This window comes from Anolis sagrei, chromosome 12, assembly GCF_037176765.1.
Source record: "Anolis sagrei isolate rAnoSag1 chromosome 12, rAnoSag1.mat, whole genome shotgun sequence".
NCBI classification, from domain to species: domain Eukaryota; kingdom Metazoa; phylum Chordata; class Lepidosauria; order Squamata; family Dactyloidae; genus Anolis; species Anolis sagrei.
In genome coordinates, this window is record NC_090032.1 from 18,525,356 (window position 1) to 18,548,107 (window position 22,752).

At 48.4% G+C, this 22,752-nt stretch overlaps 1 protein-coding gene across 23 annotated transcripts in view; it reads right to left on the reverse strand.

Moving 5' to 3' along the window:
• The window catches only part of NRXN2 (neurexin 2), an 888,378-nt gene that overhangs the window by 69,162 nt on the left and 796,464 nt on the right, over window positions 1-22,752 (reverse strand). For 16 of the 23 annotated variants that reach the window (XM_067472511.1, XM_067472506.1, XM_067472510.1 and 13 more), the window contains one exon: window positions 21,785-21,874. The exons of the other annotated variants lie outside the window; for them this stretch is intronic. In XM_067472511.1, coding sequence (XP_067328612.1) covers window positions 21,785-21,874 — 90 coding nt within the window. The remainder of the gene's footprint in view (window positions 1-21,784; window positions 21,875-22,752) is intronic. 23 annotated transcript variants of the gene reach the window in all.

Genomic DNA, 22,752 nt, shown 5'->3' on the forward strand with positions numbered 1-22,752 from the left:
CTTTGGCCTAGAAGCAAGCTGACCCAAGGAGAGGGCATTCATAAGCTCTTATGATGAGCGACTATGGCAGCCATATACAAAACAGCCAAAGAGCTCATTGTATTCCTTCATTGGAAAGGATATCCTCTTGAATTGTGTCTTTGTGAATAAGGTTGGACTGGATGGCCCATGAGGTCTCTTCCAACTCTATGATTCTATGATTCTAAGTGTGGACCTGTTTTTGGCTGATGAGATAGGATTGTTGTTATTGTTGTTGTTATTGTTGTTGTGTGCTTTCAAGTCGTTTCAGACTTAGGTTGACCCTGAGTGAGGGCCGGGTAAATGACCTTGGAGGGCCGTATTCGGCCCGCGGGCCATAGTTTGAGGACCCCTGGCCTAGAAGCTGGTAGTCCCAAGGAGAGGGCATTCATGAGCTCTTACGGTGAGCGACTGGCAGCCATATACAAAACAACCAAAGAGCTCAAGTGGGTCATATTGTTTTCATTCACTGGAAAAGGTATCCTCTTGAATTGTGTCTTTGTGAATGAGGTTGGACTGGATGGCCACTGGGGTTCTTAAGTGTGGCTGATGAGATAGGATTGTTGTTGTTGTGTGCTTTCAAGTCGTTTCAGACTTAGGTTGACCCTGAGCGAGGGCCGGGTAAATGACCTTGGAGGGCTGTATTCGGCCCGCGGGCCGTAGTTTGAGGACCCCTTTGGCCTAGAAGCTGGCCGTCCCAAGGATAGGGCATTCATGAGCTCTTACGGTGAGCGACTATGGCAACCATATACAAAACAGCCAAAGAGCTCAAGTGGGTCATATTGTATTCATTCATTGGAAAGGATATCCTCTTGACTTGTGTCTTTGTGAATGAGGTTGGACTGGATGGCCACTGGGCGAGGGCTGGGTAAATGACCTTGGAGGGCCGTATTTGGCCCGCGGGCTGTAGTTTGAGGACCCCTGGCCTAGAAGCTGGCCGTCCCAAGGATAGGGCATTCATGAGCTCTTACGGTGACCAACTATGGCAACCATATACAAAACAGCCAAAGAGCTCAAGTGGGTCATATTGTATTCATTCATTGGAAAGGATATCCTCTTGACTTGTGTCTTTGTGAATGAGGTTGGACTGGATGGCCACTGGATGAGGGCTGGGTAAATGACCTTGGAGGGCCGTATTCGGCCCGTGGGCCGTAGTTTGTGGACCCCTGGCCTAGAAGCTGGTAGTCCCAAGGAGAGGGCATTCATGAGCTCTTACGGTGAGCGACTGGCAGCCGTATACAAAACAGCCACAGAGCTCATTGTATTCATTCATTGGAAAGGGTATCCTCTTGAATTGTGTCTGTGAATGAGGTTGGACTGGATGGCCACTGGGGTTCTTAAGTGTGGCTGATGAGATAGGATTGTTGTTGTTGTTGTGTGCTTTCATGTCATTTCAGACTTAGGTTGACCCTGAGCGAGGGCCGGGTAAATGACCTCGGAGGGCCATATTTGGCCCGCGGGCCGTAGTTTGAGGACCCCTTTGGCCTAGAAGCTGGCCGTCCCAAGGATAGGGCATTCATGAGCTCTTACGGTGACCAACTATGGCAACCATATACAAAACAGCCAAAGAGCTCAAGTGGGTCATATTGTATTCATTCATTGGAAAGGGTATCCTCTTAAATTGTGTCTTTGTGAATGGGGTTGGACTGGATGGCCACTGGATGAGGGCTGGGTAAATGACCTTGGAGGGCCGTATTCGGCCCACGGGCCGTAGTTTGAGGACCCCTGGCCTAGAAGCTGGCTGTCCCAAGGATAGGGCATTCATGAGCTCTTACGGTGAGCGACTATCGCAGCCATATACAAAACAGCCAAAGAGCTCAAATGGGTCATATTGTATTCATTCATTGGAAAGGGTATCCTCTTGAATTGTGTCTGTGAATGAGGTTGGACTGGATGGCCACTGGGGTTCTTAAGTGTGGCTGATGAGATAGGATTGTTGTTGTTGTGTGCTTTCAAGTCGTTTCAGACTTAGGTTGACCCTGAGTGAGGGCCGGGTAAATGACCTTGGAGGGCCGTATTCGGCCCGCGGGCCGTAGTTTGAGGACCCCTTTGGCCTAGAAGCTGGCCATCCCAAAGATAGGGCATTTATGAGCTCTTATGGTGAGCGACTATGGCAGCCATATACAAAACAGCCAAAGAGCTCATTGTATTCATTCATTGGAAAGGATATCCTCTTGAATTGTGTCTTTGTGAATGAGGTTGGACTGGATGATGAGATAGGATTGTTGTTGCTGTTGTTGTTGTGTGCTTTCAAGTCGTTTCAGACTTAGGTTGACCCTAAGTGAGGGCCAGGTAAATGACCTTGGAGGGCCGTATTTGGCCCGCGGGCCGTAGTTTGAGGACCCCTTTGGCCTAGAAGCTGGCCGTCCCAAAGATAGGGCATTCATGAGCTCTTACAGTGAGCGACTATGGCAGCCGTATACAAAACAGCCAAAGAGCTCATTGTATTCATTCATTGGAAAGGATATCCCCTTGAATTGTGTCTTTGTGAATGAGGTTGGACTGGATGGCCCATGAGGTCTCTTCCAACTCTATGATTCAGTGATTCTATGATTCTAAGTGTGGGCCTGATGAGATAGGATTGTTGTTATTGTTGTTGTTGTTGTTATTGTGTGCTTTCAAGTCATTTCAGACTTAGGTTGACCCTGAGCAAGGGCCGGGTAAATGACCTTGGAGGGCCGTATTTGGCCCGCGGGCCGTAGTTTGAGGACCCCCTTGGCCTAGAAGCTGGCAGTCCCAAGGATAGGGCATTCATAAGTTCTTGTGGTGAGCGACTATCGCAGCTGTATACAAAACAGCCAAAGAGCTCATTGTATTCATTCATGGGAAAGGATATCCTCTTGAATTGTGTCTTTGTGAATGAGGTTGGACGGGATGGCCACTGGGGTTCTTAAGTGTGGCTGATGAGATACGATTGTTGTTGTTGTGTGCTTTCAAGTCGTTTCAGACTTAGGTTGACCCTGAGGGAGGGCCGGGTAAATGACCTTGGAGGGCCGTATTCAGCCCACGGGCCGTAGTTTGAGGACCCCTTTGGCCTAGAAGCTGGCAGTCCCAAGGATAGGGCATTCATAAGCTCTTGTGAGCGACTATTGCAGCCATATACAAAACAGCCAAAGAGCTCATTGTATTCATTCATTGGAAAGGATATCCTCTTGAATTGTGTCTTTGTGAATGAGGTTGGACTAGATGACCACTGGGGTTCTTTCTAACTCTATAGTGTTGTGATTCTAGGGTTGGAGGACAGGGGCGCTGGATGAATCCCAACCCCCCAAGGACTGCAAATGTAGGACGTCTGCCCCTTCCATTGTGCCAACCACCAGCTGCCAAGCTTGAAATTCAGCTCCGTCAGGGCTCCCTCCCTCGCTCACTCTTGCTTCAAACAGTATGAAAAAAGAGAGATGGGTGGGGGGGAAATGTTAAAGGGACCGTCTGTTGCAAAACCCCAAAAAAGCATCTCCAGATGGAGCAGACTGAACTGAACTTTCCTAATCTGTGAAAGAGAGGAAAATAACACAAAATTCCCCGGCTGTGCGACAAACAACCCTGGTTCCTCCCCAACTCCCTCCCTCCCGAACATGAGAAGTTTGCAAGTGGATATTTTTAACTTTCGGGTTTGCCCCCCTCGCGTTTAGTCAACAAGATTAATGTTATAGTTGGTTTAATGCTGGTTAGAAGTCCCCCCCGAAAATCGATGGCTAGTCCTCTCCAGCCCGACGGAATTCCTCCCTTCTCCCCTTTAGGACCTTAATTAGTTTTGGTTCGCAGAAAACACCATTTATATATATATATACATATATCGATATTCCTCCACTGGTTTAGTGTCATTTCCTGTTCGGAGCATGTTTAGTCCCCAACTGGGTGAAACATCATTGCAAAGCATGGCTGGAGAGCCCTGGGGTGGAAGCAGAAATGCTGCAAGGTCAATGGTCTTTGGCTCAAATCCTGCAACTCGACTGCAGGCAAAAGGTGTGCACTGGCTTGTGTGTCTGTGTACAAGATGAAGAAGGAGGGATGAGAGAGAGAGAGAGAAAGAAGAGAGGGAGGGAGAAGAGGAGTAGCGCCAAATGAAACATCTGTGTAAGCCAAGACAGCTTAGCAACCCCCTGGGAGGCATAATTCAGAAGCAAATCCGCCCGAGTAGCCCAGATCCCTCTGTGTGTGTATGCGTGTGTGTCTTCATTTCCTTTTCTTTTTCTTTATCACTGGGAAATGCAGAAATTAATCTCCGGACTCCCAATACTCAGTGCTGCACACGCTACCTCCACAACATTGAGTGCCAACAGACAACGGGTACATCTACATTGTAGAAGGAATGCAGTTTGACACTTTAACTGCCTTTTGGTGAGGCGTTAGGACTCTTGGCAGAGAAGACTATAGACCAGGTATGGGCAAACTTTCTAACTTGGGGGCCGAACACTCTCCTGGGGCAGCCCCATGTATTGCGCATTACAGTAGTCTGGTCTGGATGTGACTAATGCTGTTTCTAACTTTGGGGCTGAATGCTCCTCTGGGGCAGCCCCACATAGAGTGCATTGCAGTAGTCCAGTCTGGATGTGACTAAGGCTGGCATGGGCAAATTTTCTAACTTGAGGGCTGAACACTCTTCTGGGGTGGCCCTACATAGAGCGCGTTACAGTAGTCTAGTCTGGATGTGACTAATGCTAGCATGGGAAAACTTTCTAACTTTGAGGCCGAACGCTCTTCTAGGGCAGCCCCACGTGGAGCGCATTACAGTAGTCTAGTCTGGATGTGATTAATGCTGGCATGGGCAAACTTTCTAACTTTGGGGCCGAACACTCTTCTGGGGCAGCCCCACATAGAGCACATTATAGTAGTCTAGTCTGGATGTGATTAATGCTGGCATGGGCAAATTTTCTAACTTGGGGGCCAAACACTCTTCTGGGGCAGCCCCACATTGAGCGTGTTACAGTAGTCCAGTCGGGATGTGACTAAGGCTGGCATGGGCAAACTTACTTGGGGGCCGAACACTCTTCTGGGGCAGCCCCACATAGAGCACATTATAGTAGTCTGGATGTGACTAAGGCTGGCATGGGAAAACTTTCTAACTTTGAGGCCGAACGCTCTTCTCGGGCAGCCCCACATAGAGTGCATTGCAGTAGTCCAGTCTGGATGTGACTAAGGCTGGCATGGGCAAATTTTCTAACTTGAGGGCTGAACACTCTTCTGGGGTGGCCCTACATAGAGCGCATTACAGTAATCTAGTCTGGATGTGACTAAGGCTGGTATGGGCAAACGTTCTAACCTGGGGGCCAAATGCTCTTCTGGGGCAGCCTCACATAAAGACTGGCTGCCCCAGAAGAGCGATTGGAGGAAAGAGAGAAGCAAGTAGAGGGAGGGAGAAAGAGGGAGGGGAGGGAGAAGGAAGGAAGGAAGGAGAAAGACAAAAGGGAAGGAAGGACAAAAGTGTGGAGGAGAAGGATGGAAGGAAGGGAAGTAGGAAGGAAAGAGAGAAGGAAGGAAGGAGGAAAGGGTGGAAGGGAATGGATGGAGGGAGAAAGAGGATTGGAGGAAAGAGAGAAGCAAGTAAGGAAGGAGAGAGAGGAAAGAGGAAGGATGAAAGGATGGAGGGGAAGGAAGGATGGATGGAAGGAGAAAGGTATGTAAGGAGGGAAAGAGTAAGGAAAGAGAGAAGGAAAGAAAGACAAAAGGAAGGAAGGAAGGAGAAGGAGGGAAGGAGGGAGGAGAGAGAGAAGGAAGGACGAAAGTGTGGCAGCGAAGGAAGGAGGGAGAGAGAAAGAGGAAGGTAAGGAAGGAAGGGAGGTAAGGAGGGAAGAAAGAGAGAAGGAAGGAAGGACGAAAGGGTAGGTAGGAAGGAAGGAAGGAAGAAAGGAAGGAAGGAGAAAGAGAGAAGTAGAGAGAAATGAGGGAACGGAAGAAGGATGAAAGAGTGGAAGGGAAGGAAGGAGGAAATGAAGCAAGGGAGGAAGGAGAGAGAGGGAAGGAGGGAGGAAAGAAAGAGGGAAGGAAGAGCAAAAGTGTGGTAGGGAAGGTGGGAGGAAGAGAGAGGGAAGGGAGAAGAAAGGAAAGACAAAAGGGAAGGAAGGAAGGATGAAAGGGTGGAAGGGAATGGAGAGAGGGAGAAAGAGGGAGGGAATGGAGAAGGAAGGAAAGACAAAAGGGTGGAAGGGAAGGAAGGATAGAAGGAGGGATAAAGAGGGAGGTAAAGAAGGGAGGGAGGGAAAGAGAAAGGAAAGACAAAAGGGAAGTAGGGAAGGAAGGAGAAAGAGCGGAGGAGAGAGAGAAGGAAGGACGAAAGGGTGGTAGGGAAGGAAGGAGGGAGAGAGAAAGATGGAGGTAAGGAAGGAAGGGATCTAAGGAGGAAAGAAAGAGAGAAGGAGAGAGAAAAGAGGGAAGGAAAGAAGGACAAAATGGTGGAAGGGAAGGAAGGAGGAAGGGAGAAAGAGGGAGATAAGGAAGGAAGGGATCTAAGGAGGAAAGAAAGAGAGAAGGAGAGAGAAAAGAGGGAAGGAAAGAAGGACAAAATGGTGGAAGGGAAGGAAGGAGGGAGGGAGAAAGAGGGAGGTAAGGAAGGAAGGAATATAAGGAAGAAAGAAAGAGAGAAGGAGAGAGAAAAGAGGGAAGGAAAGAAGGACAAAATGGTGGAAGGGAAGGAAGGAGGGAGGGAGAAAGAGGGAGGTAAGGAAGGAAGGGAGAGAAGGAGGAAAGAAGGACGAAAGGCTGGAAGGGAAGGAAGGAAGAAATGAAGCAAGGAAGGAAGGAGAAAGAGGGAAGGAGGGAGGAAAGAGGGAAGGAAAGAAAGACAAAAGGGTGGAAGGGAAGAAAGGAGGGATGGCGAAAGAAAGAAAGAAAGAGAGAGAGAGAGAGAGAGTTAAGGAAGGAGGAAGGAAGGAAGATTAGGATGATGAGAGAGAGAGAGAGGAGGACCTGAGAAAAGCGTCCAAGGAGCCACATCTGGCCCTGGGTTTGCCCATATCTGATCTATACTGCAGAATGAATGAGTTTGGATGGCACTTCCGTGCTTTGGAATCGTGGGAGTTGCAATTTTGCAAGGTCTTTAGCCTTTTGTGTGAAACATAGTGTGGGTGCCTCACCAAAGTACGACTCCTAGGATCCTGGAGCATGGAGCTGCATTCATTCTACCCTACGTCTTGGTTTAGCCAGCTCGGAAAGCAAGGAGTTCACAGCAAACAAGAAAAAAGAGGGGAAAGTTTGTGTCTTGGCCTCTTCTGGACATTGGCAGGCCTCCAATGCAACGTGAAAAACGGCTCCTGCCCATCGGCAGACAAAGTGGGCAGTAAAGGGAACTAATGAAAGGGATAAATAATAATAGGCACTCAAATGGCGAGCCAAGCTGGGTGGCGGTTCCTAATCTATTGATCTTGGAGGGGCATTATTTACAACCTGGCAGGGGGGTTTTCCTGGGTGAAGGGTCCACGGCTGCAAAAGGAGAGCCGTGGTCCCTTCAATGCAAATACGTTTGCATTTCCCTTTTAGTTTTCTGACCTGTCACCATCACGCTGGGACCTTTCTCCAAGCGCCTTGGGTTCAAGAAAAGCTCGTTTCCCAGATCAAGGCAACGAGTCCCTTTTTTTTGCTCGGGGCTTTCTGCTGCCTCCCCAAACCCTGGCAAAGACGGCGCCGCAGGAATCCAAAACCGAGATGCGGCAACTAAAGAGCGCCCTTTGCATGTTAACAACACAATGCCAGCCAACCTTAGCGAGAAACCCTGGTGGCATTCGAAAGCTTGTTTGGAAATCAAAGCCGAGAGAGGAAGAATTTCCTCTCCGAATTTCCCCCTTCCACCAGGTGCGGCAAAGGGAAGAACGAAGCCGGATCCATCTTTATCTTTTTCAAACTACACTAGTCAAAATTGAGTGTGCAAGAAGGAACCCAGTCACTCCTTGCACAGCTTTCCCCACAATGGGGCTGGTGACAGGTCCCATGTTGCTTGTCACGCTGGCTATAGATGATGGGAGTCACAGGCATGTCTAACTTGGGGGCCGAACACTCTTCTGGGGCAGCCCCATGTAGAACGCGTTACAGTAGTCTAGTCTGGATGTGACTAGGGCTGGCATGGGCAAGTTTCCTAACTTGGAGGTTGAACACTCTCCTGGAGCAGCCCCATGTAGAGCGCGTTACAGTAGTCTAGTCTGGATGTGACTAAATCTGGCATGGGCAAGTTTTCCAACTTGGAGGCCAAACACACTTCTGGGGCAACCCCATGTAGAGTGCATTACAGTAGTCTAGTCGGGATGTGACCAAGGCTGGCATGGGCAAAATTTCTAACTTGGAGACTGAACGCTCTTCTGGAGCAACCCCATGTATAACGCATTACAGTAGTCTAGTCTGGATGTGACTAAGGCTGGCAAGGGAAAACTTTCTAACTGGGGGGGGGGGTTGAACACTCTCCTGGGACAGCCCCACGTAGAACGCATTACAGTAGTCTAGTCCAAATGTGACTAAGGATGGCATGGGCAAACTTCCTAAGCTGGAGGCTAAATGCTCTTCAAGGGCAGTCCCACTTAGAGAGTGTTACAGTAGTCTAGTCTGGGCAAACTATCTAACTTGGAGGCTGAACACTCTTCTGGGGCAGCCCCATGTAGAGCGCATTATAGTAGTCTAGTCTGGATGTGACTAAGGCTGGCATGGGCAAATTTCCTAACTTGGAGGCCGAACGCTCTTCTGGGGCAGCCCCATGTAGAGCACGTTACAGTAGTCTAGTCTGGATGTGACTAAATCTGGCATGGGCAAGTTTTCTAACTTGGAGGCCAAACACACTTCTGGGGCAACCCCATGTAGAGTGCATTACAGTAGTCTAGTCTGGATGTGACTAAATCTGGCATGGGCAAAATTTCTAACTTGGAGACTGAACGCTCTTCTGGAGCAACCCCATGTATAACGCATTACAGTAGTCTAGTCTGGATGTGACTAAGGCTGGCAAGGGAAAACTTTCTAACTTGGGGGGGGGGGGGGTTGAACACTCTCCTGGGGCAGCCCCACGTAGAACGCATTACAGTAGTCTAGTCCGAATGTGACTAAGGATGGCATGGGCAAACTTCCTAAGCTGGAGGCTAAATGCTCTTCAAGGGCAGTCCCACTTAGAGAGTGTTACAGTAGTCTAGTCTGGGCAAACTATCTAACTTGGAGGCTGAACACTCTTCTGGGGCAGCCCCATGTAGAGCGCATTATAGTAGTCTAGTCTGGATGTGACTAAGGCTGGCATGGGCAAACTTTCTAACTTGGGGGGCGAACACTCTTCTAAGGCACCCCCATGTAGAGTGCATTACAGTAGTCTAGTCTGGATGTGACTAAGGTTTCCATGGGCAAACTTTCTAACTTGGGGGCCGAACACTCTTCTGGGGCAGCCCCACATAGAGCGTGTTACAGTAATCTAGTCTGAATGTGACTAAGGCTGGCATGGGCAAACTTTCTAACTTGGGGGCTGAACGCTCTTCTGGAGCAGCCCCATGTAGAGAGCATTACAGCAGTCTAGTCTGGATATGACTAAGGCTGGCATGGTCAAACTTCCTAACTTGGGGGCTGAACGCTCTTCTGGGGCAGTCCCATGTGGAGCGTGTTACAGTAGTCAAGTCTGGATGTGACTAAGGCTGGCATGGGCAAGTTTTCTAACTTGGAGGCCCAACACTCTTCTGGGTCAGCCCTACATAGAGCGCGTTACAGTAGTCTAGTCTGAATGTGACTAAATCTGGCATGGGCAAACTTTCTAACTTGGGGGTTGAACGCTCTTCTGGGGGCAGCCCCATGTAAAGCACATTACAGTAGTCGGAATGTGACTATGGTTTCCAGAGATAGGAAGTGAAAAAGGTAAGGAAGGGAGGGAAGTAAGGAGGAAGGATACAGGCATGGAAGAAAAGACAAAAGGGAGGGAGGGAGGAAAGAAGGAGAAAGAGGGAGAGATGGATGGAGGGAGGAAAGAGGGAAGGAACAACAGAAGGGTGGAAGGGAAGGGCAGAAGGACAAAATGAGAAAGAGAAAACAAAAGGGAAGGTAGGCAGAATAGAAGGGAGGGAAGTGAGGATGAAGGAAAGAGAGAAGGAAGGAAAGATGAAAGGGTGGAGGGAAAGGATGGAAGGAAGACAGGGTGGAAGGGAATGGAGGGAGGGAGAGAAGGAAGGAAAGTAGGAGAAAGAGGGAGAGTAAAGAGGGAAGGAACGACAGAAGGGTGGAAGGGAAGGACAGAAGGATGGAACGAGAAATAGAAAGATAAGGAAGGGAGGTGAGGAGGAAGGAGAGAACGACAGAAAGACAAAAGGACGGGAAGGAAGGAAGGATGAAAAGGTGGAGAGGAAGGATGGAAGGAAGACAGGGTGGAAGGGAATGGAGGGAGGGAGAGAAGGAAGGAAAGTAGAAAGAGGGAGAGATGGATGGAGGGAGTAAAGAGGGAAGGAATGACAGAAGGGTGGAAGGGAAGGGCGGAAGGATGGAACGAGAAAGGGAATGGTAAGGAAGGAAGGAAGGAAGGAAGGAGGAAGGAAGGGAGGGAGGTGAGGAGGGAGGAAAGAGAGAATGACAGAAAGACAAAAGGGAGGGAAGGAAGGATGAAAGGATGGAGGGGAAGAGTGGAAGGAAGGCAGGTTGGAAGGGAATGGAGGGAAGGAGAGAAGGAAGGAAAGTAGGAGAAAGAGGGAGAGTAAAGAGGGAAGGAACGACAGAAGGGTGGAAGGAAAGGGCGGAAGGATGGAACGAGAAAGAGATAGAGAAAGAGAAAGGTAAGGAAGGAAGGAAGTGAGGGAGGGAGGTGAGGAGGAAGGAAAGACAAAATGACAGAGAGATAAAAGGAAGGGAAGGAAGGAAGGATGAAAGGGTGGAGGGGAAGAATGGAAGGAAGACAGGATGGAAGGGAATGGAGGGAAGGAGAGAAAGAAGGAAAGTAGGAGAAAGAGGGAGAGTAAAGAGGGAAGGAACGACAGAAGGGTGGAAGGAAAGGGCGGAAGGATGGAATGAGAAAGAGAAAGAGAAAGGTAAGGAAGGAAGGGAGGGAGGTGAGGAGGAAGGAAAGAGAATGACAGAAAGGCAAAAGGAAGGGAAGGAAGGAAGGATGAAAGGGTGGAGAGGAAGGATGGAAGGAAGACAGGGTGGAAGGGAATGGAGGGAGGGAGAGAAGGAAGGAAAGTAGAAAGAGGGAGAGATGGATGGAGGGAGTAAAGAGGGAAGGAACGACAGAAGGGTGGAAGGGAAGGGCGGAAGGATGGAACGAGAAAGGGAAAGGTAAGGAAGGAAGTAGGAAGGAAGGGAGGGAGGGAGGAGGAAGGAAAGAGAGAATGACAGAGAGATAAAAGGAAGGGAAGGAAGGAAGGATGAAAGGGTGGAGAGGAAGGATGGAAGGAAGACAGGGTGGAAGGGAATGGAGGGAGGGAGGGAGAGAAGGAAGAAAAGTAGGAGAAAGAGGGAAAGATGGAAGGAACGACATAAGGGTGGAAGGAAAGGGTGGAAGGATGGAACAAGAAAGAGATAGAGAAAGGGAAAGGTAAGGAAGGAAGGAAGTGAGGGAGGGAGGTGAGGAGGAAGGAAAGACAAAATGACAGAGAGATAAAAGGAAGGGAAGGAAGGAAGAAAGGGTGGAAGGGAATGGAGGGAGGGAGGGAAGGGAGGAATGAGAGAAGGAAGGAAAGAGAAAAGAGAAGGAAGGCAGGCAGGCAGGAAGGAAGGAAGGAGAAAGAGCGAGAAGGAGGGAGAAAAGAGGGAAGGAAGGAGGCAAGGTGAAAGGGTGGAAGGGAATGGAGGGAAGAAGGGAAGGGAGGAATGAGAGAAGGAAGGAAAGAGAAAAGAGAAGGAAGGCAGGCAGGCAGGAAGAAAGAAAGGAGAAAGAGTGAGAAGGAGGGAGAAAAGAGGGAAGGAAGAAGGCAAGGTGAAAGGATGGAAGGGAAGGAAGGAGGGAGGAAGAGGGAGGTAAGGAAGAAAGGGAGGGAGGGAAGGAGGAAGGAAAGAGTGAAGGAAGGAAGGATAAGTTGGTGAGAGAGAGGAAGGCCTGAGAAAAGAGCCAAGGGGCTGCATCTGGCCCGCGGGCCTTGGTTTGCCCATACCTGGTCTAACAAGGCCAAACTTTGCTCTTTTTGGGGGGGGGGGGGTACCAAGATATAATTGGATATTAAATATCCAATTATTAAATAAACTATTAATTACTGGTAATGAGGGGTCTCAGTTTTGGGGAACTATTCCATTTTCCAAACCCTGGGATGGAGAAACAGAAAACTGTTTGGAGACTTTCGGAGAGGAGATTCCATCTGAACATGAGGAAGAACTTCCTGACTGTGAGAGCCGTTCAGCAGTGGAACTCTCTGCCCCGGAGTGTGGTGGAGGCTCCTTCTTTGGAAGCTTTTAAGCAGAGGCTGGATGGCCATCTGTCAGGGGTGGTTTGAATGCAATATTCCTGCTTCTTGGCAGAATGGGGTTGGATTGGATGACCCATGAGGTCTCTTCCAACTCTTTGATTCTATGATTCTATGATCCTGCTGAGATTTCCAAACTATAATCTCCCAAACTAAGCAGAGACTGCATGGGCCTCTTTCAGGGATGCTTCACTTGTGTGGACTCAACGGACCCTTCGGATTCTAGGATTCTGTGTTGTAAACAAAGGGAGAGAAACGCTGCCAGGTCCTGGAAGGTTGACTGTGCTCCAAAGCCAACTCACAGCTGCCTTTGTGAATTTTTCTGAAAGCTGTCAAAACATCTGGGTAGCAAAAAGGAGATCAAAATGAAGGCAGCACGGCTGAACGAATGGAGTTTGACATCCCTTGATCCGAGGAGTTGCAGTTTGGTGGGGCGCCAACACTCTTTGGCTCAAGAACTCTCGGCGCTCCATAGCAGTCAACCTTGGCAGTTAAACTAGATTGTTTCTACAGTGTGGATGCACCCAAAGGAACGACTCAAGGTGTCGACTGAGCAACACAGGACTCTTCTTCGGGATGTTTGAAGACACCTTTGTATTCCCAAAGAGATCACATAAAATAGGGATGAAGATAAAATATGTGGACCATATGTGGACCATCAAGACCACATCAAAAATATGTGGACCATCAAGACCACAGATGAGATCTCCAGCTTACTCCTGAGACTGTCCATCACTGAAAAGAAAATCACCCACGAAGGCTGAATATCTCAAAGATCTTGGGCTCTTTTCTCAGGCCCTCCTCTCTCTCACCATCCTATCTTTCCTTCTTCCTCTCTTTCCTTCCCTCTTTCTCCTTCCCTTCCACTCTTTCATCCTTCCTTCCTCTCTTCCCTCCCTTACATTCCTCTTTCTTCCTTCCACCCTTTCATCCTTCCTTCCTTCCCTTTTGTCTTTCCTTCCTTCCCTCTTTCCTCCCTTCTTCCTTCTCTCCCTCTTTCCTCCTTCCCTCTCTTCCACTTTCTCCTTCTTTCCTTCCTCTTTCCTCCCTCCCTCTTTCTCCTTCCCTTCCACCCTTCCTTCCTCTCTTCCCTCCCTTCCACTCTTTTGCCCTTCCTTCCTTGCTTCCCTCCTTCCTTCCTTCCCTCCCTCCCTCTCTCCCACCTTTTGTCCTTCCTTCCCTCTTTCCTTTCTCTTGCCCTCCTTCCTTCCCTTTTGTCTTTCTTTTCTTCTCTCTTTCCTCCCTCCCTTTCTCTCCCGTCCTCCGTCCTTCCCTCCCACCTTTTTGTCCTTCGCTCCCTTCTTTCTCTCTTTCCTCTCTCCCTTCCCTTTTGTCTTTCCTGTCTCCCTTTCCTCTATCCTTCCTTCCTTCCGACCTTCCTTCTTTCTTCCCCTCTCTCCCTCTTTTTTCTTCCATCCTTCCATCCTTCTTTCCTGCCCCTTTGTCCTTCCTTTCTTCCCTTCCTCCATCCTTCTCTTCCACCTTTTTGTCCTTCCCCCGTCTCCCTTTCCTCTATCCTCCCTTCCTTCTTTCCCCCCTCCCTCTTTTTCCTTCCATCCTTCCCTTCCACTCTTTCATCTTTCTTTCCTTCCCTTTTGTCTTTCCTTTGTTTCCTCTTTCCTCCCCCTGACCTCTCTCCCACTTTCTCCTTCCATCCTTCCCTTCCTCCCTTTCGTACTTCCTCCCTTCTCTCTTCCTTCCCTCCCTGTTCTTTCTCCCTCCATCCTTCCCTTCCATCTTTTCATCTTTCCCCCACTTTTGTCTTTCCTTCCTTCTCTCTTTCCTCCCCTTTCTCTTTCCTTCCTTCCTTCTCTTTTCTCTTTCCTTCCATCTCCCTTTCCTCTATCCTCCCTTCTTTTTCCCCTCCCTCTTTTTCCTTCCATCCTTCCCTTCCACTCTTTCATCCTTCTTTCCTTCCCTTTTGTCTTTCCTTTGTTCCCTCTTTCCTCCCTCCTGACCTCTCTCCTTCCATCCTTCCCTTCCTCCCTTTTTTACTCCCTCCCTCCCTCCCTTTTTCTCCCTCCCTCCATCCTTCCTTTCCATCTTTTTGTCCTTCCCTCCCTTTTGTCTTTCCTTCCTTCTCTCTTTCCTCCCTCTCTCCCCCTCTCTCTCCTTCCTTCCCTTCCTTTTTTCTTCCCTTCCTTCCCTCTTTCCTCCCTTCTTCCCCCTCTTTTTCCTTCCACCCTTCCTTCCTTCCCTCTTTCCTCCCCCTTCCCTCTCTCCCACTTTCTCCTTCATCTTTCCCTTTCTCCCCTTTGTCCTTCTTTCCTTTCCTCCCTCCTTCCTTCCTTCCCTTCCACCCTTTCATCCTTTCTTCTCTCCCTCTTTCTCCTTCCTTCCCTCCCTTTTGTCTTTCCTTCCTTCTCTCTTTCCTCCCTCTCTCCCTCTCTATCCTTCCTTCTTTGCTTCATTCCCTCCTTCCTTCCCTTCCACCCTTTCGTCCTTCTTTCCTTCCCTCTTTTCTCTCCTTCTCTCTTTCTTTCCTCCTTATCTCCCTTCCTTCCTTCCCTCTTTCCTCCCCCTTCCCTCTCTCCCACTTTCTCCTTCATCCTTCCCTTTCTCCCCTTTGTTCTTCTTTCCTTCCTCTTTCCTCCCTCCCTCTTTCTCTTTCCCTCCTTCCTTCCCTTCCACCCATTCATCCTTCCTTCCCCCTCTCTCTCCCTCTTTCTCCTTCCTTCCCTCCCTTTTGCCTTTCCTTCCTTCTCTCCTTCCTCCCTCTCTCCTTCCTTCCTTCCCTTCCATCCTTCCATCCTTTCTTCTCTCTCCCCCTCTTTCTCCTTCCTTCCCTCCCTTTTGTCTTTCCTTCCTTCCCTCTCCTCCCTCTCTCCTTCCTTCCCTTCTATCCTTTCATCCTTTCTTCTCTCTCTCCCTCTTTCTCCTTCCTTCCCTCCCTTTTGTCTTTCCTTCCTTCTCTCTTTCCTCCCTCCCTCCTTCCTTCCTTCCCTTCCATCCTTTCTTCTCTCTCTCCCTCTTTCTCCTTCCTTCCCTCCCTTTTGTCTTTCCTTCCTTCTCTCTTTCCTCCACCTCCCTCTCTCCTTCCCTTCTATCCTTCCATCCTTTCTTTTTTCTCTCTCTCTTTCTCCTTCCTTCCCTCCCTTTTATCTTTCCTTCCTTCTCTCTTTCCGGCTGTTAGGAATTGTGGGAGTTGAAGTCCAAAGCACGTGGAGGGCCGAAGTTTGCCCGTGCCTGGTCTAGATGACCTCCGTGGCTCTCACTCTACCTGTCTTGGCTTTGCTATGTGAATGTAGAACGATCAGCAGGAGAAAGGAAAGAGAGAGAAGACGGGGAATGTGCGGGGAATGTGTTGCGGCATTCATCCCAACCAATTGCATTTCTTTCGTGGTTGCACCCCAGGGCTCTCCATCAACCAACGTCTTTCAAGCTCCCCAATACTGAACGTGGTCAACTCGATGCCTCTTTCCTCTCCCTTTAGAAAAGCAACACCAACTAAACTGGTTATTTAATTTGGACTATTATCGGTTAAGAACATGGTTTAGCACTTGTTTTGAGTTAAAATCAGGTTAAAGTGTTATTAGCTGGTTAGACTGAGATTTAGAATGATCTTTTGCCTCGGCTTTTTGCTTGTTTGTTGTCTATTTGCTTGGCTTTTGTTTTGTTTTGTTACACTCGCTCCTTTCCCCATTGACGTTTAAAGCGTTAAAGGTACAGCGCTCCCCATTCACACCCCACACGCAGACACACAAGGCGCAACCCATGTTTTCATTTCCCTGGGACGTTCCAAAGGCAGGAGAGATGGTTGCAAAGCTGGTGAGAAAGAGGCACGGGACACATCTTTGCAGGCAAGTGCTGGACTCCAACTCCCATCATCCACAGCTAGACATTTGGATCAGACTTGAAACAGGATTGAATTGACCTTTGGATAGAGTCAGGTGGTGAATGCAAACCTCTCCCTTGCAAAGCCTGCTTTTCACGTATGCGCACAGCCATTCCTTTCGCTTTAATGACCTGCATGCCAATGCTGGGATTATATTGCTATTCGTCGCTCCCCGAAACTGTTCCAAGGCAAAAGGATGCCAAGAGCCCTTTGGGCTAAAGAGCACCAAAGCTTTAAATGAGTGCATTTTAATCTCCGTGAAATATATGTGTATATATTTGAGCCATTATTATTTTATTCCCAAGGCAACCTCATTGGATGGGTCATAGATCCACTCTGGCCCATGGACCACGTGAGTTGCATTGCCCTAACCAGGCATGGGCACAACTTTCTAACTTGGGAACCACATGTGAGCACTCCCCTACTAGGACGACTGGCTACCTGGTGCTGGAAGGAAGGAAGGAAGGAAGGGAAGGAAGGAGAAGGAAGGAAGGATGGACAAAAGGGAAAGATGGAAGGAGAAAGAGGCAGAGAGAGAAGGAGGAAGGAAGGAGAAAAGGAAGGAAGAACAAAACAGAGGAAGGGAAGAAAGGAAGGAAAGGTGGAAGGGAAGGATGGAAAGAAAGAGGGAAGGAAAGACAAAGGGAGGAAGAGAAGGAAGGATGGAAGGGATAAAGGAAAGAGAGAAGGAAGACTAAAGGGAAGGAAGGGGAAAGAGGGAGAGAGAGAGGAAAGCGAAGGAAGGAAGGCCGAAAGGGTGAAAGGTAAGAATGGAAGGAGAAAGACGAAGGGGAGAGAGGGAGGTAAGGAAGAAAGGAGAGAAGGAAGGAAAGATAAAAGGGAGGTAAGGATGAAAGGGTGGAAGGGATGGAAGGAAGGAAGGAAGGAAGGACGGACGGAAGGAAGGAAGGAAGGAAGGAAGGACAAAAGGGAATGAAGAAAATAGAGAGGGGGAGAGAGAAGGAGGGAGGAAAGAGGGAAGGAAAGAAGGACAAAAAGGCAAAGGATAGAAGGAAGAAAGAGTGGAAGGGAATTGATGGACGGAAGGAAGGAAGCAAGGTAGGGAGAAAGAGAAGGAATGAAAGACAAAAGGGAAGAAAGAAAAGAAGGAAGGAGGGAGAGAGAGAAGGAAGGAAGGATGAAAGGGTGGAAGGGAAGGAAGGAGGGAGAAAGAGGTAGGTAAGGAAGGGATTGAGGGAGGGAGAGAGGGACGGAGTAAGGAAGAAAAGAGAGAAAGGAAGGAAGGATGAAAGGGTGGAATGGAAGGAGAAAGAAGGGAGGGGAAGGAGGAAGAAAAGAGAGAAGGAAGGAAGGATAGGATGGTGAGTGAGAGGAGGGCCTGGGTCTACCCATGCTTGCTCTTGGGGATAATGTAGAGACTGTGCCATCCCTACTTACCGAGCAGTGGCCACAGCGATCGATGCAAGGTCTATTCCCTTGTCAACTGGGAAGCCAAAGACTGACGTTGCACCTCCCTTTCCATGAACGATCTCCGGCATGAGGGAGAATTGCGACAGGGACCCCACGCCTGCCTCTTGCAAGGAAGATTGCTCACAAGAGAAGGCCGGGATGTCAGTCAGCTGCTTCCCAAGCGACAAGGGAATGGACTCATATCGATCGGAGCAGCTGCTGCCCGGTAAATGGGGATCGGGAGGGTCGGGGTGGGACTCACTGCATAGCAACACAGCTTCGGTGGTGAGCCATTCGTAACTGCAGACGTGAATTCCTGCCCCTTGGTTTTGTGAAAATGGGGACGTTTGTAGGGTCGAAGAGTGGGCAGGTTGAAGAGGGAGACGCTCGGCTGCCGATCAGCAGCTTTCTTTTTTGTCCCTGCCGACGCCTGATGTAGCACAATGAAGGCTGTGGCAACGTCACGCTTTGTATGTCCAGACCCAGCAGACAGTCAAGGCTGCAAGGCGAGGAAATGAATGCGTGGCACAATGGTGCCAAGCTTTGGATTCAATGGTGTTGGGGAAAGAAAGAAAGAAAGAGAGAGAGAGAGGGAGAGAGAGAGAAAGGCAAGGAAGGGCCACAGTTCATCTTTAATGTCTCAACTAGGGTTCCTTGGAGACCCCTATCTTTGTGCCTCTGAATATGGGGAGGTCTCATGCAAAAGGAATGGCCTAGAGAATGTGCAGAGTGTAATACCTCCACGTTTTGCAATATCCACTCTGCCAATTTTGGGATTGATGGGAACATGTTGAGGCCATGTGCATCCTCTACGAGCCTATGAGCAAGAGGAATGCCCCTGCCCTGTAGTTATCTATCCACATTCTTCCTCCTTCCTCCAAGTCTCCAACCTCTTTAGCCTCTGGTGCCAACAAATGACACAAAGGCTGTCCTGTTGCTATTCCTGCCCTGCATCTACACAGGATGGACATCTGAAATTTGTCCACTTCCTTCTGAATGACACAGAAAAGGGTGACCAAGATGACAGAGGAATGAATGAGGGAGATAGGGATGTGTAGCTAGGAGAAGAGATGACTGAGATGACATGATCTTTAGATATCTAAAGCAGTGGCTCCTAACCTGTGGTCAGTGGACCACCAGTGGTCCGCAAGAACAAAAATATGGTCCGTGGTCTCACCATTACTACACCGTGGCAATGAGTGTGACTGGTCTCGTGAAATCCTCTGATAGGGCCGAGGCAACTAGGATGTCGGGAGGGGAGAGACTGATTCCCCAACACTACCACATCAGCTCTAGATTATTAAATATGGTTTTCTGTGGACGAGCAGATGGTGACTATTAGATGGCATATGTCCTGGATCAGAAACTAGAGCTGATGTGGGCTATCCAGTTCAGTTTTCTGAATCAGCACCCCAATAACCAAAGCGAATCTAAAGTTGATCAAAAAGTGATTCATAACCCTTTTGGTACTAATATTGGAGAGTGGTTCATGGTCAAAGTGGTCCCTGGTCCAGGTGGTCCCTGATTGAGGTGGTCCCTATTCAAGTATTTACTGGTCAAAGTGGCCCCTGGTCAAGTGGTTGCTGGTCAAGGTGTCCCTGATAAAAGTGGTTCCTGATCAAAATAGTCCCTGATCAAAGTGGTTCCTGGTTAAGGTGGTCCCTGGTTAAGGTGGTCCCTGCTCAAGGTGGTCCCTGTTCAAGTAGTCCCTGGTCAAAGTGGTACCTGGTCAAGGTGGTACCTGGACAAGGTGGTGCCTGGTCAAGTGGTCCCTGGTCAAAGTTGTCCCTGGACAATTGGTCCCTGGTCAAGGTGGCCCCTGATTGAGGTGGTCTCTATTCAAGTGGTTCTTGGTCAAGGTGTCCCTGATAAAAGTGGTTCCTGATCAAAGTAGTCCATGGTCAATGTGGTTCCTGATCGAGGTGATCCTAGTTCAAGTAGTCCCTGGTCAAAGTGGTTTCTGGTCAAGGTGTCCCTGATCAAAGTGGTACCAGCTCAAAGTGCTGCCTGGTCAAAGTGGTATCTGGTCAAAGTGGTCCCTGGCCAAGGTGGTCCCTGGTCAAAGTGGTCCCTGGTCAAATGGTCCCTGGTCAAAGTGGTCCCTGGTCAAGGTGGTCCCTGGTCAAAAAAGTTTGGAAACCACTGATCTAAAGGAAGGTTATGGAGAAAGCAGACCAAGCTTGCTTTCTGCTGCGCAACAGAACACAAACCAATGGGCTCTACCTAGATATCAGGAAGAACTACTTGACTACAAGAGCTTTTGAAGGTTGTCGGACTCTCCTTTGGGGGCCTTCAGATGCGGGTCATGAAGGGGCTATGGTGGCAAAACAGTTTTTTTAATCGTGTAAGAAGCGACTTGAGAACAATCAAATTGGGTCAAACTTTCCACACAGAACCCTCACGACAAAGAAAATACTGTGTTTTCTGATGGCCTTTAGCGACCCCTCTGACACCAGTCTTTTGTGACCCCACCCAAGATTGAGAAACACTGCTCTAAGTGATGGAAAGTGAGTGTGCAGACAGCTATGCGTGAGGTCAGCTGTGACCAGCAGTGCTGTGGTGTTTGGAGACTCCCAGGTTGAGAAACGCTGCTCTATGTGGTGGAAAGTGAGTGTGTAGACAGCTATGTATGAGGTCAGTTGTGACCAGCAGTGCTGTGGTTTGGCGACTCCCAGGTTGAGAAACACTGCTCTATGTGATGGAAAGTGAGTGTTTGGCGACTCCCAGGTTGAGAAACACCCTTTACCTTAGGTGGCCTTTGTGGTTTCTTCCAAACCTAAGCTTGTGGTGGAAAGTGAGCATGGAAGCAAAGAGCGAAGGAAAGAACTAGAGAAGGAATAAAGGAGAGAAAGAGAAAGGAAATAAAAAAAGGGGGAAGGAAAGAAAGAGGTAGAGAAGGAAGGAAGGAAGGAGAGAAGGACAGAAAAAAAGAAAGGAAGGAAAAAGGGAGTGATGGAAGGAAGGAAAGAAGCAGAAAAAGAGGGAGGGAAGAAAAGAAGGAAAGAGAGAAGGAAGGAAGCGAAAAGCAAAGGAAGGAAAGAGGTAGAGAAGGAAGAAAGAGGAAGGAAAAGAAAAAGGGGAAGGAAAGAAAGAGGTAGAGAAGGAAGGAAAGAGAGAAAGACAGAAAAAGGAAAGGAAGGAAAAAGGGAGTGAAGGAAGGAAGGAAAGAAGTAGAAAAAGAGGGAGGGAAGGAAAGAAGGAAAGAGAGAAGGAAGGAAGCAAAAAGCAAAGGAAGGAAAGAGGTAGAGAAGGAAGAAAGGAGAGAAAGAGGTAGGAAAAGAAAAAGAGGAAGGAAAGAAAGAGGTAGAGAAGGAAGGAAGGAAGGAAGGAGAGAAGGACAGAAAAAAGGAAAGGAAGGAAAAAGGGAGTGATGGAAGGAAGGAAAGAAGCAGAAAAAGAGGGAGGGAAGAAAAGAAGGAAAGAAAGAAGGAAGGAAGCGAAAAGCAAAGGAAGGAAAGAGGTAGAGAAGGAAGAAAGGAGAGAAAGAGGAAGGAAAAGAAAAAGGGGAAGGAAAGAAAGAGGTAGAGAAGGAAGGAAGGAGAGAAGGACAGAAAAAAGGAAAGGAAGGAAAAATGGAGTAAAGGAAGGAAAGAAGGAAAGAGAGAAGGAAGGAAGCAAAAAGCAAAGGAAGAAAGGAGGTAGAGAAGGAAGAAAGGAGAGAAAGGGGAAGGAAAAGAAAAAGGAGGAAGGAAAGAAAGAGGTAGAGAAGGAAGGAGAGAAGGACAGAAAAAAAGGAAAGAAAGAGGGAGAGATGGAAGGAGGGAAAGAAGGAGAGAAAGAGAGAGGGAAGGTTGGCCACAGCAACACGTGGTAGATACAGCTAATAAATAAAATAAACAAATTCCACTTGGAAACTGATCTCCTTACTGTGGAAGAACATGCGGGTCAAGACATGCTCCACAGTCACCTACATATCCACCACCAAAGACTACACTTGGAAGACCATCCTACTGGGACAACAGCCAATCGTCTAAGTAGGGAAGATATGTCACCAGCTTTGAAACATCAACCTGCGCAGTGAATAAACCACAAAGCATATCTTTGGAAAGAGAAAAGAAAGGAAAATGGGGAGAACAAAGGTCACGGGGGCAAGAAGCAGGACGGGGAGGACTGCACCTTTAAACCTTTGCTTGTTTGTTATTTTACTTGCTCATTAATTATTAACCGGAATTAATTATTGGTTAATTACCTTTGTCGAGTAGCCACTCATCTACTACTCGACCGAGCCGATACGGAATTCTCTGTCTAGCAATCGCCAGTCGCTCATTATCACTGTTCCCTTCAAAGAGTTTAGAGAGAGATTTGCAGATGGTTAAGAAGGAAAAGAACACAAAAATAAAAGTAGAGAGAGAGACATATACGCCATCTGGAACGTCAAAGGTCAGAGGTTAGCATGTTTAGAGAGGTCAGGTAACATAGCAGTTTAAGCGCCCGATTGAAATTAGCGGTTAGGTTTCCGTTAGTTTTGGAATTTTTTTGTTTTGGTTTTGTTTTGGTTTTGATGGGGAAGGGGGTTCAGTTTGGGATTTGGTTTGGGGTTTAGCGGTTTTAGCCAGCAATGGATCAAGCACTAGTTATACGGTTTAGTCAGGTTTAGGTGTTAGGATGAGGAGATGAAGGTTAGACGGATTTATGCAGCATCGGAGAGGTGGAAAAGCTCTCAAATGCATTAGTTTAAGGAGTTAAATGCACTTTATTAGCAGACTTTAGCGTCCCTAGTCACAAAAACGGTGGGAAAAGGCAACATCGCACTGTCAAACTCTCGTCAAAGGCTTCCTTTCCCAAAATACTCGGTTGTCGGTCCGTTTTCGGACGTCTTCGATCCCACGTTCCTTCCCCAAACCCAACCGACACATCCTTCAAATCATCCACCTTCCCCTCCCTGGCTCCCACAAAAGCAATTCCCACCATTGTCCTGCATTTGTATCTGAAAACTGGCAAAGAAAAGTTGTGAGATGTTAGACAGGTGGAATAATTGGGGCCAATCGCAGCTCTTGTCGATCAGAGAGCGACTGGTAACAGATAATGCCACATTTCATATGCCGGAGAAGAAGACACAGCCCGGTGTGCCTGAGATCTTGAAGACATCACTCTCCTTCTGGGGAAAATTTTGAATAAGGAGTTGGAATCACACACAATGTACCCGCATTTCCTAAA